The sequence below is a fragment of the Anthonomus grandis genome, chromosome 8, assembly GCF_022605725.1.
Source record: "Anthonomus grandis grandis chromosome 8, icAntGran1.3, whole genome shotgun sequence".
NCBI classification, from domain to species: domain Eukaryota; kingdom Metazoa; phylum Arthropoda; class Insecta; order Coleoptera; family Curculionidae; genus Anthonomus; species Anthonomus grandis.
The window spans coordinates 23,999,008-24,020,520 of NC_065553.1; the positions used below are offsets into that span (position 1 = coordinate 23,999,008).

The 21,513-nt window shown below is 32.5% G+C and overlaps 1 protein-coding gene across 1 annotated transcript in view; it reads right to left on the bottom strand.

Annotated features, from left to right (window-relative positions):
* Positions 1-773: 773 nt before the first annotated feature.
* LOC126739971 (ankyrin repeat domain-containing protein SOWAHB-like) overlaps positions 774-21,513 on the bottom strand; it is a 344,656-nt gene continuing 323,916 nt past the window's right edge. The window contains exon 6 of the mRNA XM_050445806.1: positions 774-890. Coding sequence (XP_050301763.1) covers positions 789-890 — 102 coding nt within the window. The 3' untranslated portion in view covers positions 774-788. The remainder of the gene's footprint in view (positions 891-21,513) is intronic.

Here is a 21,513-nt window from a genome sequence, read left to right on the forward strand (position 1 = left end):
GGTTATTAAACGAATTTCAGTCTTTCTTTTGCTTTTTAATAAAGAAAGCAGTTCAGTTTCTGCTAATTACAATAATTTATTATATCACTCTATTTTCTTCTGTTAAAATTGAGTCTCTGGTAACCTGGAATACTAAGTATGTTTATCATCAAAAGATTCCCTCTGCCCCCCTGTGTAGATGTTTATTTTAGTGTATTCAATGTTCTAGGGATATATCAAATAATTAAAAAAAACTAATGTATACAAATCTACGAATTGCTCTCGCTCTTTAACAGTTGGTCATAGGACAACATTTTTGCTTTAATAATGTTTGGGAATTTTTTCACACAAACACTTAACATAAAAATTCCCAAATAAACCCGTAACACTACCCCGAATTTTACTACAATAAAAATTTGAATAATGCCAATGCTCACTAAAATAATACAACAGTTATTTTATTTTATCTTACACCAAATAATTTAAAAAAATTAGTCCGTTAGTGTACGACCTCCCGAATCCGTTACTCCGCGTCACTTATAAAACTGACCGAACACCTTTTTTTTAACAACATTACGACGTCCTTATCATGTCAGTATCATCTGCAAAAGTTTGACCAGCTTGTATGTCGGTCACGCAATACCGAACGAAAACCTGTACGTGAAATGGCAACGATTTTTTTTTTCTGATAATTTTCTAATTGGTAGGTTGGTAGGTAGTAATTTGGTAGTTTATTTGGGGGAAAAATATAAAGGGAGAGAGATTAAGAAAATTGTGTTTATGGAGGAATTGATGGTGATTGGGAGTCATTAGTAAGGATTTGTACAGAGAATTATTATATTTAAGGTTAGGGTTATTAGTATTTTATTGTATATCTTACCAGTACAGCATTTACTCACCGAAAATGGGTCCTGAAACAAAAAAAAACAATTATTAATCAGGTGTTTTGTCATTAATGCTAAATGTTTTAAACGTTAAATGGTTTGAATCAGAAGATTTATATAATTCGAAAATTTTAAATGAAATAGATTTCATATTCTCAAATATCAAGCTCAATATGTCAAGAGGATTGAAAGAAGACATACGTGATTCTTTTCTTTGTAATTTATTAGAAGAATAGTTATCCAAGGTGCATTTGGAAAAAATTAAACTACAAGTGAGGAAAATTCCTCTACTACTATTTAGTATATCTGAAGAATTCTATAGGGAGCTCTTAATTCCCAAGACTCTTAAATCAGGGATCAGAGAAAATCACAATTTATGAGATGCAAAAGGCAATTTTTGAAATAAAAAACCACAAACCCCCTGGAGAAGATGAAGTGACCATTGAAGCTCTTAGACTGGCACAACCCACAAGCTATTGCAGAGTGTTAAAGTTGTGTTTAATGGGTGTAATATACCACAGCAATAGAACAATGCAACCATTACCCTAATATATAAAAAAAGGCTATAACCAATCAATCAACCAATCAGCAAACTACCGTCGTATCAGTCTCACATGTACAAGCTATTTACTTGAATTATCGGAAACAGATTTAAAGGAAAACTAAACCTTTATCAGTTTATGATTATCTCATGAAGGATCTTCACTGAATACAGTAAACCACTTGTCCTAATATTCGTGGACCACGAAAAAAACTTTGACGCTTTAAACCAGTATCAGATATTAAAGTCACTCTCCGACTGTAGAATAAACCATTCATATATCTTAGGAATATATAGTCTATATATAAAAATGCTGCAGCTAACCTAAAACTGCAGAAGACAATAAATAAATTTAAAATAAATAGAGGAGTTCGGCAAGTGAAAGTTATTTCGCCGAAACTGTTTACGAACCTGCCTGAGTTTAAATCTGTAAATAGAGGGTTGAACATAAACGGTGAAATCCTAACACATTTAAGATTTGCAGATGACATAGTCAAACAAGCAGATCGCCTTGACCATGCGATAACAGATAAACCCGGAATCCCATAAGTTTAGACTAAAAGTGACTAAACTTGTATTTGATGAAGGACTATACATAGATGGCATCGAAGTAGAAGTAACTACCTCCTAAAGATATCTTAACCACGAATTCTGCATAAATAGAAGAATCAATCTTGGGAATTGCTTAAACAAATATGAATAACTTGACCCGCATTTGAGAACTTAAGGCACATATTATAGTCAGATTTGCTAATTTGTCTGAAGAGAAATGTTTTTAACCAATGTATTGCTATCTGCTTGTCCTAATATATGGTTCTGGTTTAAAATTGAGCTTAAAGAAAAATCATCTGTTTCAAAGTTGTAGAATATCTGGGTCACGTTGTTTCCAGTTGCGGTTAACAAGGCAAATGTCCGGACTATCAAAAATTTGCCAGTTCCCAAAAGCAAGTATAAGCTACTTAGCTTCTTGGGATTATGTGCTTACTACCAATGCTATGTAGAGGGATTTGCTAATATCGCAAAACCAGTAATTCGGCTGACAGAAGGAAAACCTACATTCCAATGATCCCAAGATCGCCAGGAAGCCTTCGATCACCTAAAAGAGATTTTGACGAGCGTACCTATCTTGAGCTATCCCCTAACTGACGAAAAATTTGTACTAGACACTGACGCTAGCAATGGGGGTATAGAGGCCGTGCTATCCCAAGTTCAGGATGGCCAAGAAGAAAAAGTCATTGGATATGTTAATAAGATGCTGTTCAAGCCAGAGTGTAACTATTGCGTCACTCGTCAAGAGTTGCTAGCTGTCGTCAAGGCAATGAAGCCCTTTTAAAAGTATCTTAATTGGAGGAAGTTTCTGCTGCTAACTGACCATACAGCTTTTAAATAGCTTCTTCTGTTCAAAAATCCAAAGGGTCTAGTGGCAAGTTGGCTAGAGCGGCTACAGGAGTTTGACTTTCACACTGAATATCGAGCAGGGAGAATCTATGGAAATGCAGATGCCCTACCAAGAAACTCCTGTCAAAAGGACTGCATCCATTGTCAGCGGGCAGACAGGAAAAATGTTCAGTTGTTAAGAGCCACCATCATGAATGATACTTGGTAAAATAGAGATCTTATAAGAGACCAAGAGGAAGATCCCGATATCCAGATAACCTTTGAAATCGACAGAAAATGTAAATTATTTTAATGTAAACATATTTGACTACACTAAACCAAAATGAAAAAGGCACAGCGGCAATGGAAATGACCCTTAGAAATCTCTTAACTGCTGAGTTACGTAGAAGAATCAGAGTGATAATGTGAACAGGAGCAAGAATAGCAAACCTGAATTGAGTGGAATACATTGGGAGAATGGGGAACAAAATAGGCAAATGTGAAAGCAATCAAAGGACGTTTATGTCCAGTAGTGGACGAATATGGGTTAGAGATTTAGAGATTAAATCCATCCAAGATGCGTTAGATCCAGAAATAAACTAATTAGCACAATGAGAGATCTAAATAATATATTAAACAGCTCAACCAAATCTTAAAATAATCATCCAATTTTAATGTAAATGTGTATAAATCCAAATATCATATTATAAGGGACTAAAATTGTAAAATAACCTAAAAATCTTGTTCAATAAGTGACAAAAGATTTGAAAAAAATCAATAAATCCATGAGTATGAAAATCGTTCATAGAGGAGAAGAAGAGTTATCCAAGGTGCACAAAAAAGCAATTATGAAAATCATGAAAGAGGAGGATTTGAAATAATTATTGAAAATTATTGAATTCAAAGAATGAAAAACACAGGATTTTAGTGAAACAAATATAATAAATCGGTGAGTCAAAATGTGATGGAATTAATAAAGAAAAGTTGTAAGAACTATAAGAAAGGCAGCTATAACGAATCCATGAATCGAATAACATGTGAAAAAAAGTGGAAGGAGAAATTTAAATAATTTATTCCTCCTTAAAATACACACATTAGTCAACTAATATATGTAAAATTCAGTTGCTAAAAAAATAGGAGAAGAAAACTTATTCTTGATGCAACGTATTATATAAAAGAAGAGCAAAATCAGAAGCTTTGCATTTCTTTGAAGACACAAATGGAGTTCCAAGCTACTTAGACGTTGGAAGGTCATCCAGAAAGTGTGCATTTCCAATGCTATTCAGGATGAATTAGGAATCCGAAAAATTATCAGCAACTAAGGTGATTTTAAAAAAATCCTAGAATTATTGCAATATATTCAAATTGTTAACTGAAGAAAGGTTAGATATGGTGCATTAGAAGTAAATTCAATAAATGAAGAAGATTTGCAGAACTGAAGCCATGAGTTAATGTATTCGTAAGCAATTATGAAAAACCAGCACAAAAATTAAATGAAAATACAATTTTTGCAAAGCAAAATAATAGGCGAAGGGTCCTGTTTACTTCACAATCTTTATTTCAAAAATCCCGACGCGTTTTCCCTGAATGGTACATGAGCATTTGTTAACAAAAGTCGATTGTTGGTAAAATATGGAAACAGAAACGGCAACGAAGGATCATTCTTAAACATGACAGTGCAATCTGCAATAAGAATAATACTAATGGAATAATTATTGGAATGTTTGAAAATGCACAACGAGACAATAATAATCTATCTAAAGAAGCTGATGATGGCAATGAAATAGATGTGGGATTTATCATGAAGACTCATTATAGCCATTGCTCTTTGTACCTTCACTCGTATTACCTAAAATAGATATCGGCTATAAATGCAAACCAAAATCAGCAATTTCAAGACATATGTAGTGCCAAACTAACAAGTGAGGACATCTAAAAGGACAAACAAAAAAAATGACAACAGAATAGTTATCAGATCTCTTGAAGAACACGATATGCATAAATGCTCAAAATCTAGGAATATTTAAAACTTTAACTATTAATTTTATGATAACTATTTTTTTTTACCTTAAACTCTGTTGAGCAGTGTAACACAGTTCTACCAATATTTAATAATGTAAATATACGGCTTAAATTGCAGATATTTTACTCACAAAAAACTGTTTTTTTTAAAGACGCCTAAAAACACAATATCGATAATATACAATATTATTAGGTCTGTACTAAGTCTAGTACTGCAAAGGTGTTTTTTAAATTGTTTAAATATACCTGGACGCCATTTGGCAGGTAATGAGATGTCAAGAAAGAGTTAGAAATGTTCTAGAACCTATTGTTCCATACGCCCAAAATATTGGTGCAAATTTTATTTTAATGCATGATAATGCCACTCCACGCAGCGCTGGAATCACACGAAATTGTTTAGAAGAGCAGAATATTCTTGTTTTAGACTGGCCGGCTCAATCACCTGATCTCGATCGTATGGAGCATGCCTGGAATATACTTTAGCTAAAAGTTCTTTAGAGCCAAAATCAGTTTTAAAATCGAGATCTACTGTTTCAAGCTCTTCAACAGTTTTGCATAGCAATTCCCCAAGACGATCTGGATAAGTTAATCCAAAGCATGGAAAGACCTTGTAGAGCCACAATCAATGTCTTATCTATTTTTTTATAAAATTCTAATTACAAATTTGTTGCCGTTTTGCATATATTGTAAATAAATTTCAATTTTTCTCACGAAAAGTATTTCGATATCATCTCATAATAAATTTCTTACTGGGGTCTCTCCACTTATGGTTACAAAAAATGTTTCATTTGTAATTAAAATAAATTAATTATTATTATGCGGCATTTATTGCAATAAAATATACAAACAATTTTCTTAATACTTAGAACATTGAAAGGCTAGAATTACCATTGCTGTGGAACTATGGGCAGTTTGTTTGCTTGCAACATCTTTGCTGCAATGACATCAAATATTTATGTAGAAATGGCAAAAAAACACACTTTATAATGTGCAACAAACAGGCAGTCGCAAAACAATACTATTTCTCTTTTACATTTTTACTCTATAAACAAGTCAACATTTAAAGTTAAATGAAAGTAAATAACTTTTATTAGGGAAAAAGGCAACAAAATCGCAACGCCGCTGGATCGCATTGTTGATTCCACCGACACAAGTAATTTTTACCAGTGGCGTCGTCAAAAAATATTTACATAATAAATATTTATTATTAAAAAATTATGCTTTAAATTGTGAACAATATTACCGTTTATGAATTCTCTATGCGTTTTTTTTAACGTATGTCATTAAAGTAAAGGTACATATCTAATAAAAAGTTTTTATTATTCTACGTTTATGACGATGATTGCCCCTTGATATGATGTTATGACAATATCGGCATTTACTTGAAAAAAATCAGCTTATTAGCTTTTTAATCACATTATTCCCAAAGTGCGGCACAAACAGCACCAGTGTTTACTATCGTAACAGTTCACAAAAACACCGAAATGACTCAACCTTTTTTCTTTTTCAACCAAAAACTAAAGAAAATACACAGAACTTCACAAATGCCGAATGTAAACACAAAGCGGTTTGACAAGATGACATTTCGCAAGATGACATCAACTTTTGCTTGCAGTGTTGCCATTTTAAATTTTTTAGAAGCGGTTTTAGGAATTCTAGCCGTTCTGTTATTGCTTATTCATGTTCTAAGTCTTAATATAGTTTTAAACATTGCAATAAATACATAGCATAGCCACAAGAGAAAACTTGCGTGTGGTAGAATCTATCCCGATGATTTATTTAAAAGTTTTACACACTATAATGAAACGCTAACAAACTTACTCTAAAAATTAAATCCAACCAACCCCAAAAAACAAATTAAAACCAGAATTACTACATTTGGAGATCATAGTTGTCAATATTTTGAGATATTCTTTTTGGCTAAATATACTTTATTCCTAGTGATTTTATTTAAGAAGAATTGAATTGTCTTCTTAAAAGTAAAAATTGACTGTGCAGTTCTAATAATATGAGCATTTTTTTTAATGAACAGTAGCGCTTAAATATTCAAAGCAACTTTGTCCAATTATCTTTTTTATCTCGGGGCTTCAACACTGCATTTTTATCATCTATATCTAGTATTCTGGTGATGACTTGTATCTTGTAAGATAGTTTTTCCTTTAAAAATTCGTATAGCCAATCAAACAATATTCCTAGATTTTAAGCATATGTGTAGATAATTACCTGGAAATAGAGGAAAATGAAAACGTTAATCACAAGCAGATGAAAAAGAAACTTACTTAAGAAGAATCAAAGGAATTCTCAAGACTAAGTTTAAGGCCAAAAATAAGCTATCGGCCACCACAACACCAGCAGTTCCTGTGTTGAAAAACTGCTTTGGAATATTAAAATCGACTCAGACAGAAATCAAAGCAATAGACAGGAAAACAAGAGGTCCCAAGAAGACATGGAGATAGATGACTCACTAGTATGGAAATCAGCCACAGGGTTGCAACTTGATAGGCAGATATCAGGATGTGGCTCAAAACTGGAATTGGAAATCGAGGCACCTATCACCACTACATGTCAAGAAGAAGCAATCACCACTAACTCCCAAGACAAAAATCCTGAAAACTGGCACAGACTAAAAATGTAGACTCTGCCAGACATATAATGAGACTATTCAACCAATGGAATGCTTGACAGTATTTAGCCTGTAGGTAGATATGGAAGTATTCATTATACACTTAATGTCATACTGCCTGGTATAGGGATCTAAAAATAATATAAGATTCCAGATGATCCGGACCGTAATTTCGAATTAAAACGACAATATAAAAAAAGCGGAAAAATTCAATATGCATTCCTTAATCCCCATCTCAGTCTCAGATATTATAATGGTAATCAAGTAATGTTTTTTTATGTAAGTGAATTACCCATTTAACTGAGTAACTTTAAGATTCTCAAGATCTCCTGTTCATGTATTGTACTAAAGTTCAGATGCAGACATACTGTACTAATCTTCGTAATATCACAATCAATGCCTTTTAGCAAATTAAATTTAAATTAGGAAAAAATACAAAGAAAACTCTGAAACTGTATACAAATCATACAACCAACTTGCCCAAACTAGCTCTATATATCATCCGAGATAATTACCGCATGGTCCATTCATCCATCCGAGATGTAAGTTAATTCAGAACCACACAAACAAAAAAAAAAAGAAAGAAAAATGGTACCCCAATTTATAATGGTCCGGTTCGCTTGACGGGTGCGTGGGTGTGACCGGGCGCCATGCACACCATACCAGACCGCAATGCGTGTGGGTGGGACAAGGACAGGAATATAGGGACGCGTGGGTGCGAGGGGGACGACAACAACGCGTATAAGGGGTGATATATGCGAGACTGGGCGTGGACAGTGCCGTCAATTATCATTTCGGATCGGTGTGTCATTCATTCACACCCTTACATGTTTTTTCCCTTTTTTGGGGACTTAATGATGGTGTTGTTGGTGCGTTACTAGTCAGTGAAATAACATTCAATATTTTTTTATAATTAGTTGAATGAAGAGGTTAGTTGTCATTATGGCGTTAAACCTTCTCTAAGGAGTAATTTCATATGTAAACCATTTTTGAAAGTTTTTGATCAATTAGTTTGATCCAGGTCGCACGAAAATTGAGCTTCTTGGAATAAGTTTCAATTGTTTCATTCAATTATTGAGGAACCTTAATGGAGATTTTTCTTTTTTAAAAGACCACCACTGAGTTATAAAATACAAAATATAGCATTGTTTCCATATCAAAGTAATTATTAATTAGTTTTGCATTGTTTAGTGGTTATATTATCACTGGACTTCATAACACATGCACCTAATAGTAACCTTGTATCACGCACTCAGCACCAGTAATATTATCATATACGAGCGCTGTTTGTTATGGATAACATGATAAATTAGAACTTATACAATTTGATCCAAAAAAGCTTTTATCAAGCAAAACGACACTATTAAAGAAGAGTTATGGCAGACCAAAGAGGAAATTAAGGAGGAAAGTTAGCGCTTGTAGAACTTGTGCAGGAACTAAACTGCATAAAAAAAGAACGAAGTGCTAAAGCAAGAAAATAATCATCTAAAAACAAGACTGCTTAAAGTAGACCAAAAAACCAAGAAATTTGACCTAATTATATACCGCCTTAAAGGAAGGGCTAACTCATAACAAAACTTACAAAAAGGACTGGATATCAATACTATGATGTCATTTTTCTAATATCCCAGATAGTTACAAGTTTGGAACAACTGAAGAAGGAAAAGCACGACCCCTGGGTATTAAGTTGGTAAATCTGGCCCTCAAAGTAGATATCATAAAAAACGAAAGGATTTAAAGGCATTCAATATTTATCAGTCAACATTACACGCGGCATGACTATCAGACTTAAAACAGACACTTCACTAATTTTTTTAAAATCTGTATCACTTTCTGATTCACTATTAGTTTCATCTACATTAATAAGAAGCTGATTCACGACAATATCTACTGATGTTTTTTTTTGAAATATATTGTTTTTGTTTGCCACGGATCCCTTTACTTCAACCCAAACAAAGTCAATTGGGTTTAGATCTGGGGAAGTTATCGATTTCAACCATAGGTCTTGGTTTTAAATTTGGAATCAGATTCTTCGTCACCCACTTTTTATAATTTTCGAAGTTCATGTCATGATAATAGTCGCCAGTTGTGGAATTTGATTTTCAAATAACATATTAGCAAACAAACACATTTTCATCATCTCCATTTACTATAATAATAAGGTCCTTTGCCTATCAGTTTTTTAATACCTTCCAAACTCTTATCACTCCATTCTTTAGTGCGGTTTCGTGAAGTTTCGTCCATGTATATTATGTCGCGCTGTTTTTCTCTATACTGACGCTTTTTTCTAAGAAATTCAATCATAAGCGATCTGATAAGTTGATGCTTCATTGGCACTTCTCGATTGTTTCAAAATTTTCTGCAACGGAGACCAATTTTGTGGACTACTTTAAGGAGAGTCTATTTACATCCTTGATAACTAATATCTTCAACAAATCTTTTGTTTCTAATATAGTAACCAAAAATGAAGATGCCGTTGAAGTGTATTATGGGTGGATTAGTATTTGCATTTAAGAAAACATTTATTAGAAAATAACAAAAAAATGAACGCTCTACCGCAGGGGATTGTTCGCACAAAATTCAGACCCGTCGGACAAAAGTGTTTATAACTTTGGTTCTATTTAAGATGGAGAAATGATTCAGTTTATGAGTTCAGTTCAATGAGAATTCGTTACAGGTCGCAACGATTCTTTGAATCTTACGAAACCTTACGGATCATTTAGAGTTTATGTGAGACAGTGCGATATAGTTTTTGGTTATTCTCAGCATACGGACTGTATTTTTTTAACGTCCTAGGTTTTAGAAATGTGTGATATTCTAGCCCCTCTAACGGCTGAACGGTATATTTGTGAAAATAATGACCTATAGAAGATATGTACGTCTTATCGAGAGCTACAAACTCCATTAAGAAACTTAAAAAAAAAGAAATTCTGGAGAAAAAATAAAAAAAACCTTAAAAAATTGCATTTTTTTAGTTTCCTCTATGTAACATTTTTTTGGTGCAAAATTAAAAAAAAAATATTTGAATTAATTAACTCTGTATTTTTTTCGAATAAAACGGCGTATCAAGGTTAATGTTATTATTTGTACAGGGTAAGAACTGTTTATTTAAAAAATACCCTTTTTACACTTTTTTTTTCTACTTTTAATAACTTTTTAGTGGCGAATATTTTCCAATATTACCTGTACTAAGTAAAACCGTTTTTGAGTTATGAATTTTTGACTTTGGAAATTAATTGTGTGCACCCTGTATGTCATTGATGAACCATAATTGCTTGAGCAAATGCGCTATTCATTTTAGTACAACATACTAAATATCTCAATTTTTCACCATTATTATAAGTACCCCAAAACTAATTTTCTTCCGGTTTAGTACCAATCGCGTAAAATTTGCAAAAAATTCCCCTGCACATTCAGCATCAGAAACGAGGATTTTTGCCGAAAAAAGACCCTTTTTATAATTAAAATTTAACTAATAAAATCGATTGGAATCGGGCCAGAATTAATTCTAATCTGTTCCTGAAGCTTTCTACTATTTTTCCATGTACGAATGATAAGGTGAAAACTTTTTTTATACCTTAAAACATCGCCTGAAAATGGTTGATTTTGACGTCTATGCCTAATTTTAATGGCGACTAACTTTCTTGATAAAATGCTTAAAATACCTAAAAAATCGTATTCTTTGAGCCGTGATAAATTGGAAAAGTTTTGACGTTTTAACAATTTATTCTGTATTATTATAATATTAATGCGATACAGTGGCGCATACAAGGATTTCGCTAGACAAAAATAACAGTACAAAAAATCTAAGCGGGATTTAATGTTTTTATGTGGGATTATTTATTTTTTGAAACTTTTTTGTTATATACCCGATTTGAATGAAATTTGGTATTTGGCATTGACTTAGGGTATAATTTTTTTTTCCAAATATTTGAAATATTTCGGGTCACGTGACAATCAAAACTGTTTTCCTATTTGTCCGATTTGATTGAAATTTGGTATTTGGGTTTTTTTGGAGTAAAGTTATTGATTTTCTACAAAGTTATGAATTATTGTGCATAAGTGTTTAGGTCAAGTGCTGTATTAAAGCATACTTAAATTAAAGCGGAGCTCTTATCTTATCATGGTTCTCTGACTCATGATACCGTCAAAACAAATAGTCGTTAGACTCACCACGTTACCGGGAAAACTGCTTAACAATCTCTATTTAATTTTTTTTTTTAAATAGTTTCCTCTGACCAAAAGCTTTTCTACTGGGTCCAACTGATCAAAGCAGCAACACTTGTTTAAATGTAGGCATTTTATTTATGCATTTAACAAATCTTATTACCTTTTTGTATAGGCGCTCGCAGCTGTTCCTAGGGACAAGCTGATTCTGCTTTTTATTGCATATTCCGTATTTTTAATCTTTGTAACATGTATAGAAAAAAAAAAGTGGATTCGTCGGGAGACGAGTCCGTGGCCGACGGAAAAGGGTTTAAGACATTGCGTTTTAAATACTGTGTAAAAAAAGCTGCAGTGTCTGTTTGTATGAACTGTTCCGCAATTTACCGCAACAGTTATGCCGCAAAACTCGGAAAAGCGATCAATAAAATTAATGATACAAAAATTGCGTGCTGTGTCAAAAACAAAAACAAAACAACAGTGCAGGGACTTGAAAATGACAAAAAACTGGAAACTGAAATTTCGTATCTGAAGAAACTATTAGATGAAGTAAAAGATAAAAACAATAAAATAAAACAAAACAATCTTCTTCTATACGAGAAAATTGCCAAATTTGAAAATGATATAATTAAAACACCTAATGTAAACAATAAAGGCTACTCTAAAGGTCTGGTATTGAATACAAATAGTAAGGTATCTCTCATCGATAGACCTGGTTCCGAAAGTTACGCCGACCTGGTGAAGGCACCGGATAATGGATTTGTTTTATCTAGGCGTAGATTTAGAAAAAGGCTTGGCAATGCTCAAGGTCTCAAGTAAAAAAGTTTGATTTCTCAAAACAAGTCATTTGTGGACTCTAGCGCGGGTGATTTTTTAGTTTAAAACTCAAAGAACAGATTTTTATCAGTATTAATCAACAAAATGATACAGAGATTTTTTCAATGCACCTAAATACTCAATGTATTAGAAATAACTTTTTAGAAATTGAGGCTTTAAGCCTTAAATTCAATGTTTTAGTGAACATTGGCTTAAGCCTCATGAAACTGATTCCTTTAAATTACATGGTTATAGCTGTATTGCACATTTTTGTAGAGTTACTCACATTCATGGTGAAGTAGCAATTTTAGCTAATAATTTATAGGTAATTTTATCCCTCGAAATGATGTCTGTAATCTGTCTCTAGAAATGCACTGTGAAATATGTGCTGTACAATCTGATAAATACAAATTGGTGATAATGACTCCTTATAGGCCACCATCTGGTAACTTTAATCAGTTTATGCAGAGACTTTAGCGACTAGAACTCTCTTAAATATCACTTTGTACTAAATGGCAATTTTAATATTAGCTTTTTGCTAAGAGACAATTATTAAACAGATAGATTCCTTGATTTAGTTGAAACTTATGGCATTTCTCAAAGGATCTTCTGCCCAACTCATGGACAACATTTTTGCGAATATATCTTTTTCAGAAGCGTTTGCCTATGATCACAATATTTCGGATCATCTGGTATTCGAATATCATTTTACTGTATTAAAAGAAAAACTAATTGATTGATAATATATAACCTTATACTACAAGGGGCATGTTTGGATTCTTTAATCTTGTAAGTTGTATAAATTGGGATTTCATAAACTTTGAACTGAGGAAAAAGTACGTTTATTTGTTGTTTTTTAACAGAATAACATTAATAAAGCTTTTCCAGTTATTAAATGTACAGATAAGAAAACAGGTTTAAACCTTAACTGGTTTAACAATAGTTTAAAGGAACAAAGAGAGCTTTCTTTTAAATTTTGTGTCTGAGTTGCCTATATTATTACTCACCTAAAAAAAGAACTAAGGGGTACTTATCACAATAACTTAAAAAAATTAAAATCTGAAGCATATGACACAAGTACAGCCCAAGATCCATGTGGGATATAGTTCGTACCAATTCCAATATTTTAAGACGTAAACAGAACTCAGTAAGTACATTTTCACCTGATAATTTCAATAACTTTTTCTCTAATATAGCCTCTAAAATCATAAATAGTTTACCACCTTCCCAGGGTCTTTTGCCATGCCATTATGTTAAGAAATACACAGCTGATCTACACTTTCCAGATAATACATTCACATTTATCGAAATATCTATCATTGAGCTGCGCGACCTAATCAAATCATTAAAAAACAAAAACAGTCTTGATTTTTATGAAATGAATACTAAGTTGATTAAACATATTGTGAATATCATTATATATCCATTAGTAAAGTTTCTTAATTTGTGTATAAGTGACTCCCACTGTCCTTAAAAACTCTAAAGTTACACTTATTTATAAAAAAGGCCCTCGTACCGACATGAGAAACTATAGACATATATCAATAGTCCCTCTTTTCTCAAAAATCTTTGAAAATCCCTAAAATCTAGAACTAATCTGTTCTTTGAATCCAATGGTTTTTTTAGTAATAAACAGTTACAACAATGGCAATTAATCACTTTATAGAGATAATAAATGATGGGCTTAAAAAGGACAATTCACTGGAGCCACATTTTGCGATTTGAGCAAGCCTTTCCATTGTGTCTCCTTTAAAACTTTTCCAGTAAAACTAAGATATTATAATTTTTTGAGCTGTAGCATAAAGTTAATAAAATCCTATCTCTCTGGTAGATCTGAAGTGGTTAATTTTGCAGAATTAAAACTTGAAGTACAAGAATCAGTGCTGGGACCTCTGCTTTTTTTTAATATATATATTAATGATGCATTCATGGGCAGTGATCCTAATGCTGATCTTATTCTCTTTGCTGACGATATCACTTTATGAAAAAGGCATATGCACTTGGTGATTTTCACATGAATATACAGGAGACACAATCGAATATTTCAGATTGGTTTTATTCTACCCAATTAAATATAAATGCAGATAAAAACCAACAACTGTACATATCTACTCGCAATTTAGATTTGGCTAATGTTGGCAATGCACCGGAAATCTTTTTTGGGACAAAAATTGATTCCAAACTTCTATGAGATGCATGTTGATTACATATGCCCTGGAGTCGCATCTGGCGTTTTTGCACTTCGGAGCTTGAGGCAGAATGTGTTTCCTAAAGTTGCACTGTCTGCTTACTTTGCGTATATCCATTCAAAAATCTCCTATGGGATTCTAGATGCAACCAATGTGGGCCGTATTTTTGTCCCTTCAGAGAAAGGCCATTAGGATCCTCGAAAACTTGAAGTAAAGGTCGGAGTGTAGAATGCATTTCTAAAGACTCAATATTTTAACTGTGCCCTGTTTATATATCTACTATTGTCTATCGCGTGTCAAGGCTAATATTCATATTTCACTAGAAACAACACTAATATCTTTTTATGGCCCCATGTTTAAATTAGAATACTGCCTCTCAAAACGTTTAAAGTAGTGTTAAAAGAATATCCTGTCGGTAAGAGTTTTTTTAATATCGATGAATATATCAACAATAACTTTACTGACCTTACAGACTATACATATTAGATTTAGGCTTGTATAAGTGTGTCTTTGCTTTTGTTAAATAATATGTAATTAATTGACTTGTGCAAGCTTTTGTGTTAGTACCAATAAAGTTCTTTGTTTTTATCTTTATTTTGCTTATATAGAATAAAAAAAAACATTATCTTATTATTATTGTAATTATTATTAAATAAAAAGCTTTTATACTTACTATTTTAGTCAGTTCATTTTGCTACAAAAAAATCTTATATTAATCCAACCTTAATACGGGAAAATTCATCACGAAATCCCCTCGTGCATCTTCCTCCATCGAATCCCCGTCTTAGATCCCTTTAAATCAATCAAAAGTGATGCGTTCATCCTGTTAAATACCCGGGACGAACAGCGACACGTGTATAAGTGACTTCAACACCTCTTGGAACTTATTTTCGAGACCATCCGTGCTCTCTGTCAAGTCCGGATTAATTTCCAAAATGTTTTCGATAAGAGGCGAGATGGCGAAAAGTTTTAACAGCTGCGACAGGCCGAAACATTTTTCTGGTTTCGTATTAAAACATGTTTTGGGCGGTTTTGATCATATATTTTGCCTACAGAAACTTGCAAGAAGTAGGTTGTTTATTTTTGAAAATTGGGGTAAACTGTTGGAATTTTCGTTAGCAATATTCGTATTTACTTTTTCTTGTATTAAAATTCGCCTCTATATGTTGGATTAGATTTGCTCTTCTAGTTAGTACCACTCACTTAGAAAGGATATAGATATAAAAGAATGTTGAAGTATGAAGAATGACGCCGCCAATGACTCGAAAAGCCAAAAAAATATGAAAAATTATTAGAAATCTCTGAAAGAGATCTGAAGAAGTTTCCAAAAAATTTGAAATTTCTGGAATATTTATTTATTGGAATACTTTTTTTTGAAATATGCAGGGTGTTTCTCTAAGCGTGGATCGCGACTATATCTTGGGACCTGTCAATCTGACATCATTTGATTTTTTTTATATTATTAATTAAGTGGCCAAGAGAAAATGCTGGAAATTATTTTTAAGTTACAAATATGGCCATTAGGAGCGTGATTAAAAGGTCAATAATTCAATTTTAATTTTCTCCGAAAAATGTTATTTTAAGGTATCTTTTTTTTAACATAATTACGAACCTTGGAATATTGTCCATCATTTTGTCAAAGATTCATTAGCGTACCGACCATCATAAAATGAGGGAAGGTAGTGAAAGTGTAATTGTTTAAATGGCTGTAACTTTTAAAAGACTATCCGATTTTGTTCTCAATTTGGGCTTGTTTGAAAGTAAAATGTGAGTACTTTGAAATATTGGATCTAGGATCCAGTAGTACGCGAAAGTTTTTAGCAAAATTGGTAGGAAGCGTCATTTGAACTAAAAACTGTTACTTTAAATATTCCACAAAATTTAAATTGCACGGTATAATTTTGATAGCAGAATCCAAAAGTAGATTTAATTAAATAGGAAAAATCTAAAAAATTTTCTCGAGTTATAGTTGGTTAGACACCAAATTATTAGACTAGACGCGTTTCGTATGAGCTCTTATATTTTTATTATTTAAAGTCGGAAAAAAGTTTTAAAGATATATGTGTCTGGTATCAGCTTGTGCCCAAAAGTGTCTAGTATTTGATTTTTTTACTAAAAAATCTGTTTGAAAATTATTATTAGTGAAAAGTTACAAAATTGTAGTGAACTAAAATCGGTCTATTGTTATCCAAGTGAATAGAATCAAATTGTTAATGTGCGATAGGGCAGCGCATATTTGGTATTTATTGAAACCCGAATAAAATTTAGTTCGGTGAACGTGTAAACTGCCAGGACTGGAGTAGGATAATTTTAATTTTCAAAACTCTGATGTGTTTTTGTATGTATAATGGCAAGTAATAGTGCAAATCTGTTTGATGGAGATACTGATAGTTGTTTTAAATGTAAAGTCGTGTTTGACGATTTTAAAGCAATAATTCAGTGCACAGCATGCCAACAGTATCTTCATGGAAAGTGTGGAAATGTAGATATGCGGGGCTTCCACATGAGGAAATCAACCTGGAAGTGCGATGTGTGCGAGGGATCAATAGTTGATGTACCGAGAACCAGAAAGCGTAGCAGAGTCGATGATTTCATTGACCAGGACTGTGTTGCTGAAATCAGTAACACCTTACAGTTTCTGGTGGCGAAGACGAAGGAACTGGGAGATAAGGTCGATGCAGCAGCTGCTATATGTCCAAATGTACATCCAATTTCCTATGAGAGAGCAGTACAAAATGACAATAACATTTTGGTGGTGAAACAAAAAGATGCGGAGAAAAATACTAAGCAGGTTAAGGAGGACATAAGAAGAAAAGTAGACCCAACTGATATCGGCGCTGGCTTATTATTGGGTGAACCTACAAAAAGGGGAGGAATTGTTTTGAGGTGTGCTAACGAGAAGGATCTAAAAGTTATACAAACTCAAATTCAAACAAAAATGGGGGATAAGTACGTAGTAGATGTTCCTAAATCATTGGAAAGAAGATTAAAGTTAGTCGGAATTAATGAGTGTGAACATTCCCTGACTGATGGGGAAATTGTGGGCAAAACAACATACAAAGAAATTCAGAAACCAAAATTAATGTAATTAGGAAAATAAAGTTTATTAACAAAAGATTTAATTTGGTTATTAAAGTTGATTCAAACACCTATAGTTACTTTATTGAAAAAGAAAAAATAAACATTGGTTGGAACAGATGCTGGGTATTTAATGATTACAATATTCGTCGTTGCTTTAAATGTTGCCGTTATGGACATATTGCCAATGATTGTGAAGGAAGTAAGATGTGCGGTAAATGTACTGGCGAACATGATGACAAAGAATGTAATGTGGATGTACCTAAATGTGTAAATTATGCAGCGTGCGCATGAAATAATTGTTTAATTAAAGGACTGGCAACCTAAGATCTTGTTTCTCAGTGAAACTCATGTATCAGAGGATATTGAACCCTGTGAACTTAATGTTGAGGGGTACAAACTGGAAAAGTGTGCGACAGACAATAATAGAACTGGAGGAGTAATTGCTTTAGTAAGAAATGATTTTCGATACAAGTTAAAAATTGTGCAATGTGTTGAAAATTTTGTTTGGTTTAACACCGAAAATCAGTGACCATTCGATTATCTCGATTAATGTTGATCATCAAAATATAGTGACTCCGAATATCACTACTTTGAAAAGATCTACTAAACATTATAACAGAGATCAATACAGTACACCTTGGAACAACAGCATTTCAGATGTTAATTTACAAGCAGAAGCCTTCATCTTCTCTATTACATCAAGCCTCAACAAAATGTGACCTATGACAGCTGGGAAGCTGTCACAGAACAAAAATATTAAGATAAGAAGTGGATTAACTCGGAAATTAAAAATCTAATGCGTGAGAAGGATAGTCTGTATAAAAGAGCCATTTTACATAAAAGTGAAGACATTTGGGCAGAGTATAAGTCAAGACGAAATGCTATCGTGAGTAAAATTAGGAATGAGAAAGACAATTATTTTGCTGCAACCATAGATAAAAATCGAAAAAATCCAGGGGAGCTACGGAAAAATCTGAAGACCCTTCTGCCGGGTAAAACTGAAGCAATACAGAGCGAAATTCTCTTTGGAACAAAGTTTGAGACTGACGTGGCAGCAATAGCACATCAATTTAATCATTTTTTTATAGATAGTATCAGTGAGATTATTCAAAATATACCGCAACAAAATATAGTTAGCAATGCCCCAAGAAGTCCAACCTCAACTAATATTCTCCAGAATTTTGAACCAATATCAATGGCTAAATTGAGACAAGTCATTAATAATCTAAAAAATGTAGGCGGGGGTGAAGATGGCCAAACAGATTCTTTGTGATGTCTTTCATGTTGCTGGAAATAGGCTGTTGGACGTCGACACCTCACTTTCAAATGGCGTCTTCCCGGAGTCCTGGAAGATATCAACAGTTATTCCTGTTCCAAAGGTGCCAAATACCAAGTTGTCTAATGAGTTTCGTCCTATCAATACTGTTCCTATATATGAAAAGGTCTTAGAAGTATGTGTAAAAGAGCAATTACTGCAGTTCTGTGGTAACAACGAAATTATAGTTCCTTACCAATCTAGCTTTCGTAAACGTCATTCATGTGAATCTGTACTTCTTCTGTGATAATTTTTTAAAGGCAATTGACTCAGGTAATTATGTGTTGGCTATGTTTCTGGATTTTAAAAGGGCGTTTGAAACTGTTGATAGAGATATATTGTTGGATAAGTTAAAGCACATAGGAATTAAGCTGAACGTTTTAAAGTGGTTAAAGTCTTATTTGTGTAATAGGTTACAACGTGTGAAGTTTAATAATGCTATGTCTGAAACTGTAAATGTCGATGTCGGTGTGCCCCAAGGTACTGTTCTGGGTTTATTATTGTTTTTATTTTACATTAATGATATGGTTAGGGTGGCTCAAAAATCAAATATTATTTTATTTGCTGATGATACTATGCTCTATATAGTTGGTCAAAATCTACAGCAAATGATTTGCGACATGAACATAGAACTTGGCAATTTGTTTGACTGGCTTTGTAACAATAAGTTAAGCTTTAATACCACAAAATCAAAATTTTGTATATTTGGTAGACGGTCGAAGACATCTTCTATTGACATTGAAAGTGTAAGTGTTCTGTGTTTGTGTGGATGGACAGAAATTAGTTTACGAGGACCAAATTAAATATTTCGGAGTAATTTTAGACTCGAACTTAACTTTTCAGGCTCATGCGGATTATATCATGAGAAAGTTTGCTAAAAAGGTAGGATTCATTAATCGGGTGGGACAAAACTTATCAATTAATACAAAAAAAAACGTTATTTAATGCTATAGCTCTTTCGCATTTACAATTTTGTTCAACTCTTTTATATAATTTACCGCAATATAAAATCTGTCAATTGGAAAAAATTCACAATAGGGCAATGAGAACAATATTGAGATGAAACCGCTATACTCCTATTAAAATAATGTTAAATGTCTTAAATATGTTGACCCTCCATCAACGAATTATGTTTAATGTTAATGTATTCATATTTAAGTTAAGGAAATGCCTTTTACCTAATTATATATGTGATAAGTTAGTGCTATTTTGTGATCTCCATAATTATAGTACTAGGAATTGTACTGATTTTATTTTATCTCATAAGTGTAACACCGTTCAAATGCTTAATTCCGTGCTCTATAAACGTTTGCTCAAATTTAATAAATTGCCTAATGACTTAAAAATCTGTAATAATATAAATAGTTTTAAACGACTATTAAGAGTACATATTTTAAAATTGTATTATTAGGCCCATGTTTGTTTTTTTATATTTAATTTTTGTCGTTTTAACCTCTTTGTATTTTATGTGTAGCAATTTGCTAAATAAAGATTATTATTATTGTTATTACCGAAATAGGAATTTTTAGCGCCTTTTGTTTTCATTTTCGGTTTTTTCAATTTTAATTTTTTTTTTAATTCAAAACGCATTTTGTTCTAGAAACCTCAACTCTGGTGGGATTTAATTCCTGACGGGCAAAACTAATGTTAGCTCAAAAAGTTTTTAACCTACAAAAATGGGTCATATATGAAATAATATATCAGAAAATGATGTATGTATTATGGTTTGTTTCAAGTGAAAAATTTTATGAAAAAATTATTCTGACACTAAAATTTAGCTAATATTTGCTTTAAGATAATTTATTATTTCATCTGGAATTACTTTATAGAGTGCATTCCAACAGAACACTATAACTTAAATTCACTCGGTTTAACTAACCACGTACAGAAACAATCATTTTATTAAGATTATTTGCTAATTTTTTTCTCAGTTCTCCCACATGGATCTGTGGAAATCGGAAACTAAAAAATTTCTGTTTTTGATATTTTTCTAAGCTGTTAAATAATAAATACATTTTCTAAAATGTTAAATAATAATTAAATAATCTTAATGAACAGTTTCCAGGGATGTGGATTGTCAGGCGTGGTGCAACTGAATGGCCCGCGCGGTCGCCAGACCTAACACCACTAGACTTTTTTTCATATATCACACAAATTTATTGAAAAGTATTTAAAATTAGATGTCCTAGATGTTCAAACTATCGCTATGTATGGAAGATGTAAGGTCATGTTAAAGTCAAATTAGCAGAAATTTTTGAGAGGGATTTCGATCAACATGAAGGAAAATTAGTAGATGGCAAAAGTTATCATGTAATTTTAGAATCAAAAAGTCAAAAATTTGCTGTTAAAATTCACAGATATTCCTTGAAAATAGATGATGCCTTAGTCATAAAAGCTCTATCGTTATATGGTACTGTAGAAAAAATTAAAAATGATCAGTGGAAAGACCTGCCATACCCATGTTATAATGATACCAAAATTGTTTTTATGGAATTTAAACGTAATATTCATATATAATGATC